At 40.1% G+C, this 16286-nt stretch overlaps 1 protein-coding gene across 1 annotated transcript; it reads left to right on the top strand.

The window, feature by feature from the left end:
• The first annotated feature begins 969 nt into the window (after window positions 1-969).
• Window positions 970-16286, top strand: LMLN (leishmanolysin like peptidase). Its single transcript, XM_063400905.1, has 17 exons — window positions 970-1146; window positions 1472-1569; window positions 1661-1691; window positions 2201-2283; window positions 2725-2842; window positions 3692-3870; window positions 4487-4592; window positions 4838-4932; window positions 5706-5823; window positions 6608-6715; window positions 7417-7493; window positions 8078-8188; window positions 8850-8982; window positions 9586-9745; window positions 10532-10662; window positions 11294-11504; window positions 12093-16286. Exons 1-17 carry the CDS (start codon window positions 991-993, stop codon window positions 12185-12187), a joined length of 2010 nt encoding a protein of 669 aa, XP_063256975.1. The 5' UTR covers window positions 970-990; the 3' UTR covers window positions 12188-16286.

Here is a 16286-nt window from a genome sequence, read left to right as displayed (position 1 = left end):
TGTGACTTGTGCGTACAAATTCCAGGTGCAATTATTCTGCCTTAGTTGAAAAAAGACCTGTGCTGCAAATAGCTGCTACGATGGCTTAAAACTTCATCATCTTCTCATTTCCTGCAAAGAGGAAAAGGGTTTACAGTATCTGAAGTTTGCAATATAAAAAAATTCTGCTTTTCATAGCACAAAAGGAACTGGGTGTGCTCTTTGATATCCAGATGGCTAAATGTAAACCAGCACATGCCCAGATGGCCAAGAAGGCTGGTGACATCCTAGCTTATCTCAGCAATAGTGTGGCCACCAGGGCAGTCCCTTGTGCTGGGCATCGATGAAGCATCTCAAGCCCTGTGCTGATTTTTGAGCCTATCATGTCAATAAAGGCATGGAAGTGCTGGAGCGTGTCCAGAGAAGGGAACAGAGCTGCGGAGACGCAGCCTGGACAAAAGGAGGCTGGAGTGGACCTTATTGCTCTCTAGAACGCCTTGACAGGAGGGTATAGCCTGGGGGTTGGGTTTTTCTCCCAGGTTACAAGTGATAAGAAGAAACGGCCTTAGGGGGTTTAGGTTGAACATCAGGAAAAATTCCTTCACAGAAAGGGTGGTCGAGCATTGGAATGGGCTGCCCGGGGAGGTGGTGGAAGCCCTCAAAAACCGTGCAAATGTGGCCTTGGCAGTGCTGGGTCAGCGCGGCGGTGCAGGAGCTCCTGTCCCCCATCCGTGCTCTGTGACTCGGGGCCGCACCCCCCACGGCCCCGCCACCTCCCCTCAGCGCCTGACCCCGCCCCCTCGGCCGCGTCCAATCAGCAGCGCCTCTTGCTCCCGTCCCGCCCCCTCGGCCGCGTCCAATCAGCAGCGCCTCTTGCTCCCGTCCCGCCCCCTCGGCCGCGTCCAATCAGCAGCGCCTCTTGCTCCCGTCCCGCCCTCTCCGCCCGCCTATTGGCGGAGGCCGCTCCCCCGGCGCTGCCTCCATGGCGACGCGGCGCACGGGCACTCCAAGATGGCCGCCGAGCCGGGCGGCGGGCGCGCCCGGCCCACCCGCTGCTGCCGCCCGTCGCTCGCCGCCTTCGCCGCCGGGCTCCTGCTGCTCCTAACGCTGCCTCCCTCCACCTCCGCCTCCTCCTCCTGTGACCACCGCGTACCCAGCGGCGACCAGGTGGGATGGCCGGGGGTCTTCAGGCGGCCGCGAGGGGTGTTGGGGGGCAGAGGCTGCCTTGTTGGCCGTTCCCGCTGTTGGATCTGGCCCTTCTCGGCTTTCCCGGGCCCGGCTGTGGCGGGTCCGGCCCCGCCGCCTTGGCTGTGGGCGCTAAGGGCGGCGGGCGGGCGCGGAGCATCCTATTGCCGGTGAGGGAAGGGCCGGGCAGGGGGGGAAGGGGCTGACTCCGGGCCGTGCTGCCGGGCGAGAAGGAGCCGCGGGCCCGGGGCCGCGGGTGCTGTGTCAGCCCGGGTGAGCTGCCTCATCCAGCGCCTCTCCCTGCCAGGTTGTCTATCAAGTTCCTCTAAAGGAAAATCACGTCTCGAAGAGAAACGTGGATCAACAGCTAAGAATTAAGATTGTATATGACAGAAGCGTTGAGGAGTGAGTATAATGTTGTGGAAGATTTTTTTTCCATGTCTGAGAATGGAAACCTTGTTAACTAAAGCTCGTTTGTTTTGTTTTTTAAATATAGTTTGTTGCCTGAGAAAAGACACCTTATAAAGGTATGTTGTATTTGCTTCCCCTTTTTGTTTGTATATAGTTTGTTACATAGATGAAGTTAAGTTTAAGGCTGGTTTAACTAAAACCTTGAATGCCAGCAATTTAGTATTCCTCTAGTCCAGGAAGGCAAAGCTTGTGTATAGATATACCTCCATAACAAATAATTCCACAGTTTTGCTGCATGTTGTTTGACAGGTGTTTGCTATATCCCAAGGTGCAAAGGTATCAGTGAGAAATGTGTATAGTTTTTAAAAGCCTCTTTGAAGCTGTACATTCTAATTAATACTGGTTTCCTTCCCATTTTGTCATTCCAATTACAACCTATGGGAATAATGAAATAAAGTATTTCCTAAATATGTTGATAATAATTGAACTTCTTAGAGAGTCAAGCTTTCCCCTATTCTGCTATACCACAATATCTAGCAGGTTTTATGTAACGTTCTGGATGTAATGCCTTTGGGGTGAGTTGTGTCTGCACTACTACTGGGTGACTGATTTTTGTTCTTTTCAGAACAAACTCTTCCCACAGGCTATATCTTATTTGGAGAAGACATTTCAAGTGCGCAAATCTGCCGGTGCTATATTGCTAAGCAGGTATGTGAAAGCCTGTTGGAAATCACTTGCTATATTTGATATTTAACGCTGTGCTGCATAGCCTTTGAAAGAAGATTAGAGTGTAAGAAATGCCCTGCTGAATCAGATCAGTGACGCATCTGAACCAGTGGCAGTGGCAGATGTTCTACAAATCTGCCAGTCTTCCATGAGCGATACCTGCATTTGTTGTAGCAGAGATATTCAAAGCTATAAATGCTGCCAGTACTCTTTTATGTGTACCCCCATTTATGAACCTGGTCCTAATCTCTCTTTGAACCTGTGGATGCTCCATTAACAACTGGAGGCATTATGTCTTCCCTGGTAAGGTAATTAACAGTTTTCACTGTGAAAATTATGTCAAGTACCAACATAGTGCTGTAAAACTATTCTGTAGTTCTCCTTTAATAATAAAAGCATTGACTGTCTCATGTTTCATTGAAGGCAATGTGTGACAAACCAATATTTAAGGAGGAAAGCTGACCCTCACAGATATTGCCAAAAAGCCTGTGCAGACCATACAAGGTGTGGGCCGGTTATAGTTCCTGAGAAACACCTCCAGGTAAGCTCAGCTGTCCAAGTGTTTCCTAATCTTTGAAATATTACTGTTTATGGTAATTAATGAAAAAGCAAATATTGGTAATTGTGCATAAGTGACCTGTTTGCTGGAGATCACTGAGTCTGAATGAAAGAACAGAAAAACTTGAATTAGTGTGAGTTCCTGTTGTTTATGTTCTTGAATCAAAACTCAAATTAAAAAAAATGGAACTGGTTGCTATCTTCTGAGCCTGTGTTCTAATGGCCTGTATGGAGAGGATGAGATCTGGAGTTTACTAAATTGCTGCTAGTCACTTTGTTATTCTCCTTGGTCAATGAGTTGGAATTTCACAGAGTTAATAGTTGATTTTTGAAGCCCTTGTTTGAAGTGGTTATCTGCTGACTCAGGTGCATGGTGCAAGAAATGCTTCAGACTTGTTTTCTTGATTCGACTCCAGTATGTGATCAGTAGATTTCTGGTTTTCTTTCTTTAACTTAAAAGTTTCAACTGGATTATTAAAAAGATAGATTATATGAAAAATGCTGTTCCTACTTATGTATACTAGTTTTGTGAACCAAGATTTTTTTTTTTTAAGTTATAGGAAATACAGGGTGCTGATTCTGGGAAGTTTGACAGGCTGGTTTGGTTTGGTTTTTTGTTTGCCACCTTCCTTGTGTCTAATAAATCAAAAGGGCTAGTCATTTGAAAGTTATTCCTTGGCTCTGGTTTTGTTTACTGTTCTTCACAGGGCGTTTTCTTATCTTCTGCTGTCTTACAGAAGGATTTATTCTTGGGTTCAAGCCAATTGAATTGTCATGCAAAATTCTGGTCATAAGTAAAGTATTTTAATTGTTCCCTCTGAACGTTGTAAAGCAATGCAGGGTGTACAATGACAGTGACTGGCACCGCAGGCCCACGGGCTCACCTGAGCAGGAAGGGGTTCGAGATGCTGACTTTGTGCTCTACGTCAGTGCTCTCACTACTGACAGGTGTGGCCATGAAAATATCATTGCATATGCAGCCTACTGCCAACTGGAAGCTGAAATGGACAGGCAAGTATTCCCTCTGTTGCAAACTCTTTTTTTTTGATTAAACTTTCAAGTTTTCTGATTGTTTAGATGTGGAATTTGATTTACCTTCGTTGTGTAACAAAAGAGGAGTCATTATTGAGATAGACAAGCACTGCATTTATGTAAAATCACAAACCCATCAAATAGTGCTTAACCTGCAGAGTTGAGGCACAGGACTCGAAGCTGATCCTCCACTGTTAATGCCTAAACTTTATCTCAAGGTCCTGTTTGTGTTGAGGTGAATGTCATGATTTCACAAACTTAAGAAATGCAAGTTCCTACTTACATTGCTTTTGTTTCCATTTCACTTGTAGTCACTGTCACAGACTTTGTACCTCCCTAGGATCTTACCTAAATTTCAGGTCCCTTGCACTGTTGTCACTGACACATGTGCAGAATTCTGAATATAGAGACTGATTGACTCCATCCCAGCAGTAAACAAGTCACTGTGTTGTTAACAGATTTTTAGAAATTATTGGGAAGGACATATTTTTGTATTAGTCTGTATCTTCTTTAAATCTTCTGCTGCTTCAAGTGAATAATGATTTGAATTTAGTATTTTACCAAAAATCATTTAAATTAAAAAACTGTCTTCCAGGCCAATAGCAGGATATGCTAACCTGTGTCCAAACATGATTTCAACGCAAGCTCAGGAATTTGTTGGCATGTTGTCTACAGTGAAACACGAGATAATCCATGCACTGGTAAGGGTTGATAAAACATTACCCTAAAATGGGTGCCTGCTTTCTCACATGCCTCCAGCTTGTTGCCAAGAGAAAGATGTTTGGTGGAGGAAAGCTCTTGCTTTTCCTCCTTCAATTTGTTAATTGCCTTGGAGTGTTGTACTTGCAGTGTGTCTCTGGTGGGCGTGGGCACTCTTTCATGGTGTTTGACTTTGTATATGAATATCTTACCAAAGCTTTCCATGTGCTTGTTTTTTGATTTGAAGGGTTTCTCTGCTGGACTGTTTGCATTTTATCGTGATGACGATGGAAAACCTTTGACACCAAGATATGCAGATGGACTTCCTCCTTTTAATGAAAGGTATTACATATTCTTTGGACCTCTTAGTACTCTCACTGAAGGATGTTTTCATGTTGCTTTTTTAGGATGTGCTCTTGCTTGTCGAAAATCCAACTTCATTCCATTATTAGAGTGATTTTCCTTTATAATGTTCAAACAGTGGTGTGTGGTGACTCTCTAGTCTTTCTTTACATTGCCATTAAGCAGTTATATTATGCACATATACTATAAACTAAGACAGGATTTCATTTGTCAGAAGGCTAGAAGTTAAGCCTTATACTTACCTATGCTGTCTAATGTCAGTGCAGTTCATCTTTAAGATCTATGTCAGTGAAGATTTATGGTTATGGAGAACAGACAATGTGTGTAATCTGCTGTGTGAATTTTCTGATTTGTTACATAATGAGCAGTTTGCATTATTTTTTCTTTCTTTTAGTTGGTATTGAAGATATTCTTCTAGGAGATGGAAGGGTAGAGAGCTTTTGGGGTTTTTTTTTATAATAGCAATACTGAGGGGTATCATTTAATTTTTTACATTTTTGGTAACTGTAGAAAATGTGGCTTGAGTCTATAGGCTATATTTTTAAAAATCTTACTTTGCCTTGTTAAGTCAGTTGTGGGTGTATAATAAACACATCTTAAAAAGAAGAAATGCTGCATAATAAAATTTGTAAATTTAGAAAGCATTAAGGGACTATAGAGATTATCCACGTTTCTGTTTGTTATAGACAGAGATCTTTGCACAGTAACCTGTCTTTGTGGGAAGGATTTGTAACCAACCCTTCTCCTTCCAGCCTAGGTTTGTATCAGTGGAGCAATAAAGTTGTTCATAAAGCAGTGAGGCTGTGGGACACCCGTGGTGGCAAAATGCTGCGCCATGCTGTTCATCTTCTGGTGACACCCCGGGTAGTCGTAAGTCTGCATTACCTTTCAAGCTTGTATGCCAAGGTTGCCAGGACATTCCTGGGTCATAAATATTTCTTTTCCTTGAAGAAGTAATAGTCTAACACTGAATTCCCTCCCCTGAAAGTATGGCCCAGAGCCTGTGCCATAAACATTGTGAAAATGAGAGGATGTAGCTAAAGTAAAGTAGAAAATGGGTGACACACAGTATGGAATAATTAAATTGTCATGGTAAGAGAAAATGAAGGGACTGGAAGGTAAATTATAAAAGGTTAAGCAAAACTGATGTTGAAGAAATTCCTTAATCCTACTCTCTAGATGTTTTCCTACAGACTTAAGACACCTCCCGCTCCTTTAATATTAATATTTTGTCATGTTTAAAAAGAAATTCCTTGAGGCTTTTTGGAAATCTTTCTTGCTTCCCACGCCTCAGACTCTCTCTTTGTGCCCCCAACAGAACATATGCTCAAGTGTAACAAATTGGATTTGGAAATAAGTCACAGTGTTAATCATATATTGGCCACAAATAATCTTTTTGTTTTAAATCTAAGACAGTATATAGAGCAAACATGGATTAATTACCCCTGGTTTTGCTCATTTATTTCAAGGAAATGAGGAGATAGTGTGATAGGCTTGCTGTTGGGTTGCTTGCTTAGTCAGCCTCTGAATAGAAAACAAAATGGTAGAAAAAGAAATGCTGAAATACTTTTAGTAGATTATTATAGAGCACTAGGACTGCATGTGGGTATCCACTCAGTATTTTGAGAGTTGTGTTGAAATCTTTTCTTTCTAGGAAGAAGCTCGAAAACATTTTAATTGTCCAATTCTAGAAGGAATGGAGCTTGAAAATCAAGGTGGCATGGGTACTGAGCTCAATCACTGGGAGAAGAGATTGTTGGAGGTTTGTGCTGATACAAGGAATGCAAGGGGATGTGGCAATATCTGCTCCCTGTGCCTTGATTTTTAGGTTTATTATGGTACCTACTGAAGCCTTGAAAGTGCAGGAGTATCAAACCTCATTGAAAAACTTCACAAATAGTACTTGACACTTAAATACTTAAATGTCCAATTTCTACATACATCTTTTAGCCTTCTTGCTAAGTCTCAGGGTATGAGATCAAGTGTTACTGAAAAACTAAATGTCTCTTATTCCTGTCTGCCATCTACCCTTTTGAGCAGGTTTGCTCCCATTTTAGGGCAAGGGGAATATTCCACTGGGTCAATTGAGTTTTGTTGCCCTCTGCCTCTTAAATACTTCATCATTCTATTTATTACCTTGACGTCATCTTTATTCATGTTTTGCCATGCCTCCTCCAGAACCTTGTCTGATAAGGGAAACACTTCCCTCTTAACATTTAAGCTAATTTTTATTTGTAAATTAGTGCTGTGAGATATTTTTGGCACAGGTACATTCTCTAGTCATTGTTTTATGCAGTGAAGTAAACAAGAAGGGAAATGCTTCAGTACAGTCTTTTTATGAGGGAGTATGGGATTTAATTGTCAATAGTAAAAGAGACCAGAAATAAAATGCTTTTTCATAAGAAGCATTTTCTGACAATAATGATTTTGAGTGGCTTACCAATCAAAGCTGGTAACTTTCAGAATGAAGCAATGACTGGATCCCACACTCAGAATCGAGTCTTTTCCAGGATCACCTTAGCATTAATGGAAGACACAGGGTAAGAATTAAGAATGGGAGGGTGGGTTTTGGTTCATTTGTGTTTGGTTTTCATTGTACATGCTTTTATTTCAAACTGATACACTTGTACTTATCCCTCTGCAGCAGAGTAGATGATCAGCATAATTAGCTTTACATTAGACAAAGAGTCGTACCTTGTATGTTACTTTCTCTTCATGTGTTTCAAAACCCATTAAATTAGCCTTAAAAAGCCAGGCATTGCAATGCAAAGTGCTGTTTGTAGCATCTCTTTACTTTTTGTCTTAATGTAAGTCTTCTTTCAATTGCATGCAATACATATTGATTATTTTTCAGCTCTTGCAGATAGAAAACCAAAATTGCCTAAGGTTTCATCTTTCTGTAGGCATTGTTCCTTTGCAGATCACAAAATTTTCTTGTACTTCATTATGACTTGAAAAATAGTGAAATCATAATGTATTTTCTTATAGGCAAAAGGAGACTTTTTCCCTTTTTCTTAATTTGAAAGCCTTAAGGCATAATATGAAATTCTTTGAACTGCTGTTTTATTAATCAGAACAGTAATTCTTGGAGTAACTCTATTCTCATTTCAAAATACCTTTACAGGTGGTATAAAGCAAATTACAGCATGGCAGAGAAATTAGACTGGGGACGTAATAAAGGCTGTGACTTTGTAATGAAGAGCTGCAAATTCTGGATTGACCAGAAGAGACAAAAGTAAGAATACAGTCTTTTAAAAATATATAAAAATAAAGAGGAAACCCTCATGCTTGTTTACATTTGTCCTTCAAATGTAACACAGTAAAAGTAAGTAGAGGTTGATAGAAATGAAAGAGATGCTGTCCTGCATCCCACCCAATTACAATGAACACAGAGGCAAACATCTTAGGGTGTAGAATGCATTTACACTGTGAGAAGGCTGTGCTTTAGAGAGGGTGGATGGGACTTAATCTAAAAATGTTTGCCTTTTTATTTCTCCCTTTTAATTGGGAATGCAGCCTGTGCCATTTTGCATTTCTGGACTGTACTTAGAGCATCTGAAGGAGATGATAGTCATCTTCAAAACACAGCCTGCCTTGTTTGTTCCTTACAACCTTGTTTATTCTTTACAGTCCTCATACGTTTCTAGGATACAGCTGCATAGTGGGCCTGTTTTGACTGGATGTTTTTTTAATTTAAGGTTTAAATCAGAAAGGTCATAACCAGACAAATACAAAAAACTGGCCTCCAGAGAAGAAGTTGGTGCTTCTTTGTGTGATTGACTGAGTCTAGGGGAGAATGGGAGCAAACAGTCTTGACAGGCTGCTTATGTAAAGCAGTTTAATTGTTCTGATGTGATTTTTATTCTGGTTTTGTTTGTTTGCTTTTTGTTTTTGAGGAAGCAATTAATCAGTCCATACTGCGACACTTTGAGGAGTAATCCTTTGCAGTTAACCTGCAGACAGGACCAAAGAGCAGTAGCAGTGTGCAACTTGCAGAAATTTCCAAAGCAGTTACCTCAGGAATATCAGGTATAATGGATCCTACTTGACAAATAACTGAAGTGTTTTCATTGTTGAGCTTTGCAGCCTGATGATTATATTTGTTTTCAGGTTTTTTTCTTCTGAGCTATCAGATGATAGTAGATATTGCAAAAAATGTCTACATAGTTTATTACAAGAAGTCTGAAGACTGATAAAAACCTCTTATGATCTTAATAAAAGAAAACTATGTTGCTTGGCTATCTAGCCAAATACCAGATGGAAATGTTGCTGTGTAACAGAAATCCCCCCAAATGTCTTGTTTGAGGGATTTCTTCCCCCAGTCTTCTGTCTTTTGTCACTGCACACTAAGAAATCTGTTCTGTTTACATCTCAAAGAATGAAATTATTACAAAGAGGGGAATCAGGAGCAGAAGTTGGGAGTGATACATGCAGATATGAATCTCTGCATTATTTATATATTCTTAAATACCTCTGGCTCATCTGGTGTATGGATATTGTAAGGTGCTGTTAGTAGCATTCCTGAGTAGTAACAGCTGATGTCCTTGTAGCTGTAGTGATTTGGTCTATTTAAGAAACAGCTGTACACTTGCCTTTGTACAAACTGTTTCACTACTGTATTTTGTTTTGCAGTACTTTGACAATCTTAATGGAGTACCAGCAGAAGAATTGCCTTACTATGGTGGCTCAGTAGAAATTGCTGACTATTGTCCCTTTAGTCAAGAATTCAGCTGGCATTTAAGTGGTGAATTTCAACGCAGTTCAGACTGTAGAATAATTGAAAACCAGCCAGGTCAGTATTCAGGACTTCAGGGTGGTATTGCAGAGATTGCATTTGTTAACTTGAAATGGACTTGCTGCACATTCAAATGAATTGCCTGTGAATTTTGTCACTCGTGGAGTCTCACACCAGCAGCTGCATTAACACTGTGCTGTGGTAAGAAGCATAGCACAACTATTCTCTACACCTGAGGGAAAGTCACATATCTAATGCAGGAATTGCATAGGGGATGGACAGATACTTACCCCAAATAATCCAAATACAAGACAAAGGATGGAGGGTGGGGGGGAGGTTTTTTACTGAGTCTCTGAAACAAAATTGCACTTTTCACCTCTGTAGTTTTTTTGTTCAAGGCCAGGATCTTTGCAAGTTGTCAGAACATGGGCTTGTCTCCTAGTGTAATGCATGGATGTTCAGTATTGCAGAGCTCCAGAATGCTGTAGGATACTACCTGTCTGTGCAGTTGTCTCAAAAACAAACACTCTCTGCCCTCAAGCCAGCAATCACAGCTGGCGTTCCCTGAGGGCAAACATAACCACATAGCTCTGATGGAAAGTGCTTGATTGTTGGGGTTTTTTTGTGGTTAGGTGATTATTTTGTTTGTTTCTTAAATCTTGTGTTTCTTCCCATGTTATTTTCAAGATGGTATAATTCCCAGCTATAATTCAGAATCTGAAATATTCCAAAAGTAAACCTTGAATTACATGTGGGGTACATTGATTAGATAGCCTTTTAAATTGATGTGGGCTTTCTCTTCCTCTGGTTAACTTGTAATTCAGTATGTTCCTTACACCTTAGATCCTAACAAAAACTATGGTGCAGAGAAATACGGACCAAACTCTGTATGTCTTATTCAGAAATCTGCTTTTGTTATGGAACAGTGCAGGAGGAAACTCAGTTACCCTGACTGGGGTAGTGGATGTTATCAAGTAAGTATTTGTTGGGTTTTTGGTGAGTTTTGCTTTTTAATAATGCTGAAGGGAAAATTCAGGCTTAAAATGTAGGTTGTGACTGTTAGAACTTTGCACCTGCACACTGGACGTTGTAATCTATAGATCATACAACATACTTTGAAAACAATCTTCCAACCATAAGCCTGTAATTTAGGTAAGTTAAGTGTGTGACTGCTGGGATGGCTTCCAGTCTCATTAAGAACATCATTTGTCTTACCCCATGACACTTTTTCCTCAGGTAAGAAGGCATACTTCCATGAAATATTCTGTTGTTGAAGCTTAATATTAATTAGACACTCTGATTTTTCAGAGGTGGAAAGCACTCTGCATATGTCATTTATTTCTCATTATCCTCATTTTCTTTGGGACTGTCTCACTAAGGGTGTCACAGTAACTGCACAACTCTACAAAAGTAGTTATTAGCAGAAGCCAAGTTTTACTTATTCTCAGCTGGTGATCTGCATAATTGCACAAAAAGAGCTTTAAAAGCAGTGCTTTAAAGCTTCCTGACTCTTGTAGTTGCTCAGATTGCATTAAAATACTTGCAGTTAATCTGTACTTCTGATAAATCATCATACAGGTTTGACTCTTACTCTTTCATTTTAAGGTTTCCTGTTCTCCACAAGGGCTGCATGTGTGGGTCAAGGACACTGTGTACTTGTGCAGCCGCTCAGGCCAGGTGCTGACTGTGAGCATTCAGATGAATGGCTGGATTCACGTGGGCAATCTGATTTGCCCAGCCTGTTCAGACTTCTGTGACTCCTGTCCCCCAGAGAGGGATCCTCCAGCTTCTAACTTCACAAGAATTGCACCCATTGGTAGGTTGCCCTTTTTGCTGAAGTGAAACTTGTGTGTTAAATATCTGAAAACGTCAAAGATTTGTGTCAGCTCTGACTGTCAGGAACAGGAGAGGAAGGCTATGGCTATTTTAAGATCCCAAGTGTAGGAGGTAAAGGAAAATAGCAAAGGTGCCCTGCTTTTTGCTGTGCAGTCGTGCAGAATAGTGACTAACATAGGAGAAATGTGTCCGAAACATAAGGCCTTCATTTCATGTCTCCTTCTGGTAATCATCCCAGAAATCTAGCTTTAGCCTGGGAACTTCCCAGGAAATCTGAGCTGTGTTTTGAAGGCCACATCATTATTATAATCTTAAAAATTATCACCTTGGTGGAAAGTGAGTTCTCACTTGTATAACCTCCTATTGATAATGTTCCTGTTGTAATGCAGAAAGATCAGAATCAGTTTTCTTTCTGAGGAAGGTAAAAAGTTTAATTCACTAGATACCAGTTAATGTTTTGTCAAGAAGTTTGTTTTAATTCTTTGGTGTTTTTCAGTGTTTTCTTTGTTATTTTATCTTGTCTTTAAATGTAAGATTTATGGCCTTTTTTTTAATTTTTAAATTTTAGACTTATGCTCCTGCTCGTCCAGCCTGGTTGTAACCCTTTGGCTGTTGGTGGCCAACTTAGTTCCTCTGCTAACAGGATTGTTTCTCTGCGCATAGACTTGAGCTTGGGGCAAGAAGAAGTTCTGAGATAATACCCATCCTACTGCCCTCCTTACTGTGGAGCACAGGGGTTTTGTCTCTCAAGCAGCTCTCTCCTGCTGACCCTCATCTCCCTGGGCAAGTATTGCTGCACACAGTATTCAGGGAGGTGCTGAAGAAAGCAGGCAGAGTTTTGAGAGGAGGAAGATTTACCTTGTCATCTCAATAAGTGCCAGTATTTTCCTGAATTGCAACCTGTGGGTTTTTTTGACGCAGTAACAAGATCCACTTTGCCAACTGTGTTAGAATATCTGGCAGCTCAGTCAAGATCTGAAATGAGAACTTTTCTGTAATAGAACTGAGTGCTGGTTTTTTTGTTATGTCTGTTATGTGATTGGTAGCAAAGCATCCTCTAACTGGAAATATACCTCAGTGGTTTAGTCAAAAGCCATGTAAAAATCAGTTGTCATCACTGCTAACCCAGGCCTAAAGAGGCTGGTCATTGGTTTGTTTTCTCAATTCCTACAATTTATGGGGGAGGAAAGAAACGTAATGGGATAGAGCAGTGGTTGGCAGTTGCCTCCACAACTGGATTCTGCATCTTTGAGCCCCCTCAGAATTCATGCTAGGTAAAGCAGCTGATTCTTGGGGTTCAATACATCTTCCTACATGCACAAAATGGAATTTCAGACTAGTAACCAGGACAACTGTCTAGAAATCCCATTTTCATTTAGCATGTGCCCCTTCTACTGTGAAGTATAATACATCGCATTTGAAAAATCTCAAGAGCTTGCTAGACAAATGCATTTAAGTACTGATACTCAGACTGTTAAATTTGGGATATGATTTATATTTATTTTTAATTTTGTTGGTTTGTTTCTCAAATAATGAATAATGGCATTATTGTTTCAAAACTAGTGGGAACTTTACTGCAGATGTTCTCACTTCTTTTTGAAGAGCAAACCAGTAGCAATGGCAGCTATAATTTTACAGGATCATGCTGATGTCTCTAAACCAAAAACTACATTGAATGTGTAAGGAAAGCCTAATCAGTTCATTTTTTTCTTTCCTCTACTTTTTCCTGGACATGTAAATATTATAGATTGTTTGAGTGTTTGTAATAAGTTGAGAATCAGATGGTTTGAGCCACATGAGGGCACACCTTGCTACAAAATTAATCACTTGATGAAAAAATATATGAGGAAGGAAATGAGTAAAATCTGTCAAGGTAAGGACAGCTGCTCTATAGGAACCTTGTAAGGATGTTATTATTTATTTCTGACTATAATGTGTAAGAAATAATCCTGTTCAGAGGTGAAGAAACTCTTTGTGGTTCAATCCACTGTCTGTCCTTTTAGGACAGTTTTCACTTCTGGAAAAATGTTAAATTTAAGGGAGCAGACATGCTCAGTGCACTAAAAGATGCAGATATAGGGAGAAGGATGATGTTACTCTGTTTCTTAAATGTCCTGTGATATAATAATTGTCATTGACTGAATCCCTTTCCTAAATGGAAGGTAAGTAGATGGAGTAAAACTTTAGCTACAATTATACTGTAATAATAGGACTTCCATCATGATTGTAAGAAAATCTTTGTGCCTACTGGACTTGATTTTTTTGGTTTTTTTATTTAAGGAAACTCTTACGACATTGCTGAGGCAAGTAAGGTGCAACCTTAAACTGTCCCAGTTGAGAGCACCTTGCACTGGGCTAGATCTCCTTAACTGCAGGTTAAGCTTGCTGTGAGTTACACAAGGCCTAGGCTAGCCTTAAATCAGTGTCTTGGGGAAGCAATACAAGTCAGGACTCAGATGCTTTAAAGTTGTACAAATGGAATTATGACACACTCAGATCGATTAGGGAACACTATTTTAATATATCCACAAAACAGTCAATGTAAACTGATACCTGGAAAACATAAAGGTTTGAGAATAAGTCTTAGGTCCTGGAGGTTGATATTGTATTTTTGTCTGTTGTGCAATAATACAGTTGAAATGGTATCACTCAACAACAATGCTTTTGATACTTGAAAAGAAATTACTAGTTATTTTTTCTTACTGTGAAATGTTTGCACTGTCTGAACTTTCTGGTTAACTTTATAACTGTTAAACTTTTTAACTGGTGTTAATTTATTGTGCTCAGTATTTGATATGCTGGTCTCCTGTCTGTCTAAGTGTGAGATTTGTCATACTTAATTGAATATTTTTATCTTCTACACAGTTGTTTATCTTGAGGGCTTTTCTTCTTTTAATCTCTCTTCCTGAGAATTAACTGAAAGATGGCTTAGAAAGTTGATGCTTACCTACTTCTGAATTGTATGCATTAATTAAAGAAAGGGAATGTAGTGCTTTGTATTGACAGGGAAAAATCTATTGGCCTGTTGGAGCTCTTGTGGTCAGGTTCACCAGTACCTGCTAAGTAGCTGCATCAGTGAATCTAGTGAAGTAAAACTGCTACTGCCTTAATAATCTGAGATTTCAGTTGTAATTTCTTTGTTGTGCAGCCCTTCAGCTGCCTGTGGACTGCAGAACTGGACGTGACTTTGGGGGGGGTCGGGCACAGAAGGTACTTTAGTCAGAAAAATGCAACATCTTCTATCCCACCAGTGGGTTAGCAGCTGCTAGCAGCTGCAGCCTTGTTGGAACTGCCAAGGAATGTGTCAACTTACAGTGGCAATGAATTGGTAACTGTCATAAAGAATATTTCAGTAAAGCTGACTACCTCAGTTCTGTTTGTCTTTGCGTTCAGCTTTTAGCCTGCTGTGAACTTCCAGATCTTAACATGAATTAAGTAAAATCATGTCTCAGGTTTTTAAGAGTAAAATTACTACCGTAGGAAGCATAAGCCATTTTTGAGTATAGAACACAGCTAAAGTTGTAGCTTAAGCAGATCAGCTATGTAGCCTTAAGTGTAGTTTCTGCCATAAAATTCAGAATTCTTTTAAATAAATGCAAAGTTTGCTGTGTTAGGTGTCCTGACCACACGTGACCAGCCCCTCCTATTGCATCTCTGAAGTGTGAAAACTTGGAAATACAACCCATTTAAACATTTGTGTTTCCACCAGAGAAGACTGGGCAGCAGAAGCCCTGGAAGTTGTGGTGAGATGCATGAGTTTGCTCATCTATAACAGAATCATTTTCAGTGTATAGTGTCCACAGTTTTAACTTTATAATTTTTAAAAAATATTCCATGTTTGCTTAAGGAAGTAAATTAGTCTTGCAATCTTTTTTTGATCCCAGTAGTTCAAATAGTTTCAATTAGAAGTTGAAGCAAGTCATATTTTAGGAACACATTTTTCCTGGTGTTGCAATTACAAGGAGGAAGAATAGCATTTGGCTGCAGAATGCAGTAAGTAAAATCACATTGAAAAGAAGCAATTCATTCCTCCTGAAATGAGTTGAGGTCTTGGGATACTGTCATGGCCCTCGATATAGGTTAATTACTGAAAGAGAATCACATCCCCCATTACTTGATTGTCAGTCCAATGCAGCTCATTCTTTCTGCTGAGCACTAATAAACTGGGGAGACTGATGTCTGAGAGCAGACATATCCACAATCCCTTAGGAGGGCCAGTTGTTTTTAAATCTTCCTGTCCTGTAAATCTTTCTGCTTGATGATATTCAGCAGAGAGGGAGGTGTACCTCCTTCCTTCCCCACATTTCCAAGGAGTGACTTTCAGCCAGCTGAGCAGCTCAAGGTGTTTTCCCTGCAAGACTGACCCCCTGTTTTTAGCTTGTCTGGGTGTGTGGGTGCCTGCTTGCATGTGTGTACTGCTCTTCAGGATCTGGGGCTGTTTGTGCACTGGGTAATGTGATCTTACACTACCAGACTTCCAAAGTGCAAATGTTGCTTTTTTAACGTGAAGCTTACCTTGGAGATAAAACAACTGTTTTGAGAGAACTGGCTGACCTTGAACATGTGTTTCTTATTTTGGTACAGAATGTAAATATAAAACTATTTTACACAGATTTTGGCTGGACTGAGATATAAGGGCTAATTTGTGTTATTTATGGAGTAAAAATTTCAATATTTTACTGTTTAAAGATGGTATGTCATGCAACAGAAGAAAAAGCTGTTCTTCAATAAAATATCTGTAGACTATTAATTCTTCTTGTTC

Source organism: Prinia subflava, chromosome 6 (genome assembly GCF_021018805.1).
Source record: "Prinia subflava isolate CZ2003 ecotype Zambia chromosome 6, Cam_Psub_1.2, whole genome shotgun sequence".
Lineage (NCBI taxonomy): Eukaryota > Metazoa > Chordata > Aves > Passeriformes > Cisticolidae > Prinia > Prinia subflava.
Note: the sequence above shows the minus strand (reverse complement) of the source record. Positions and strands in the feature narration are given on the sequence as shown.

Bases quoted from the DNA above. Each gene is read 5' to 3' on its own strand.
- LMLN (XM_063400905.1), top strand. From the start codon at position 991: ATGGCCGCCGAGCCGGGCGGCGGGCGCGCCCGGCCCACCCGCTGCTGC. The intron at 5,824-6,607 runs GTAAGTCTGCAT...TTTTCTTTCTAG, and splicing joins TGGTGACACCCCGGGTAGTC to GAAGAAGCTCGAAAACATTT. The intron at 10,663-11,293 runs GTAAGTATTTGT...TTTCATTTTAAG, and splicing joins GGGGTAGTGGATGTTATCAA to GTTTCCTGTTCTCCACAAGG.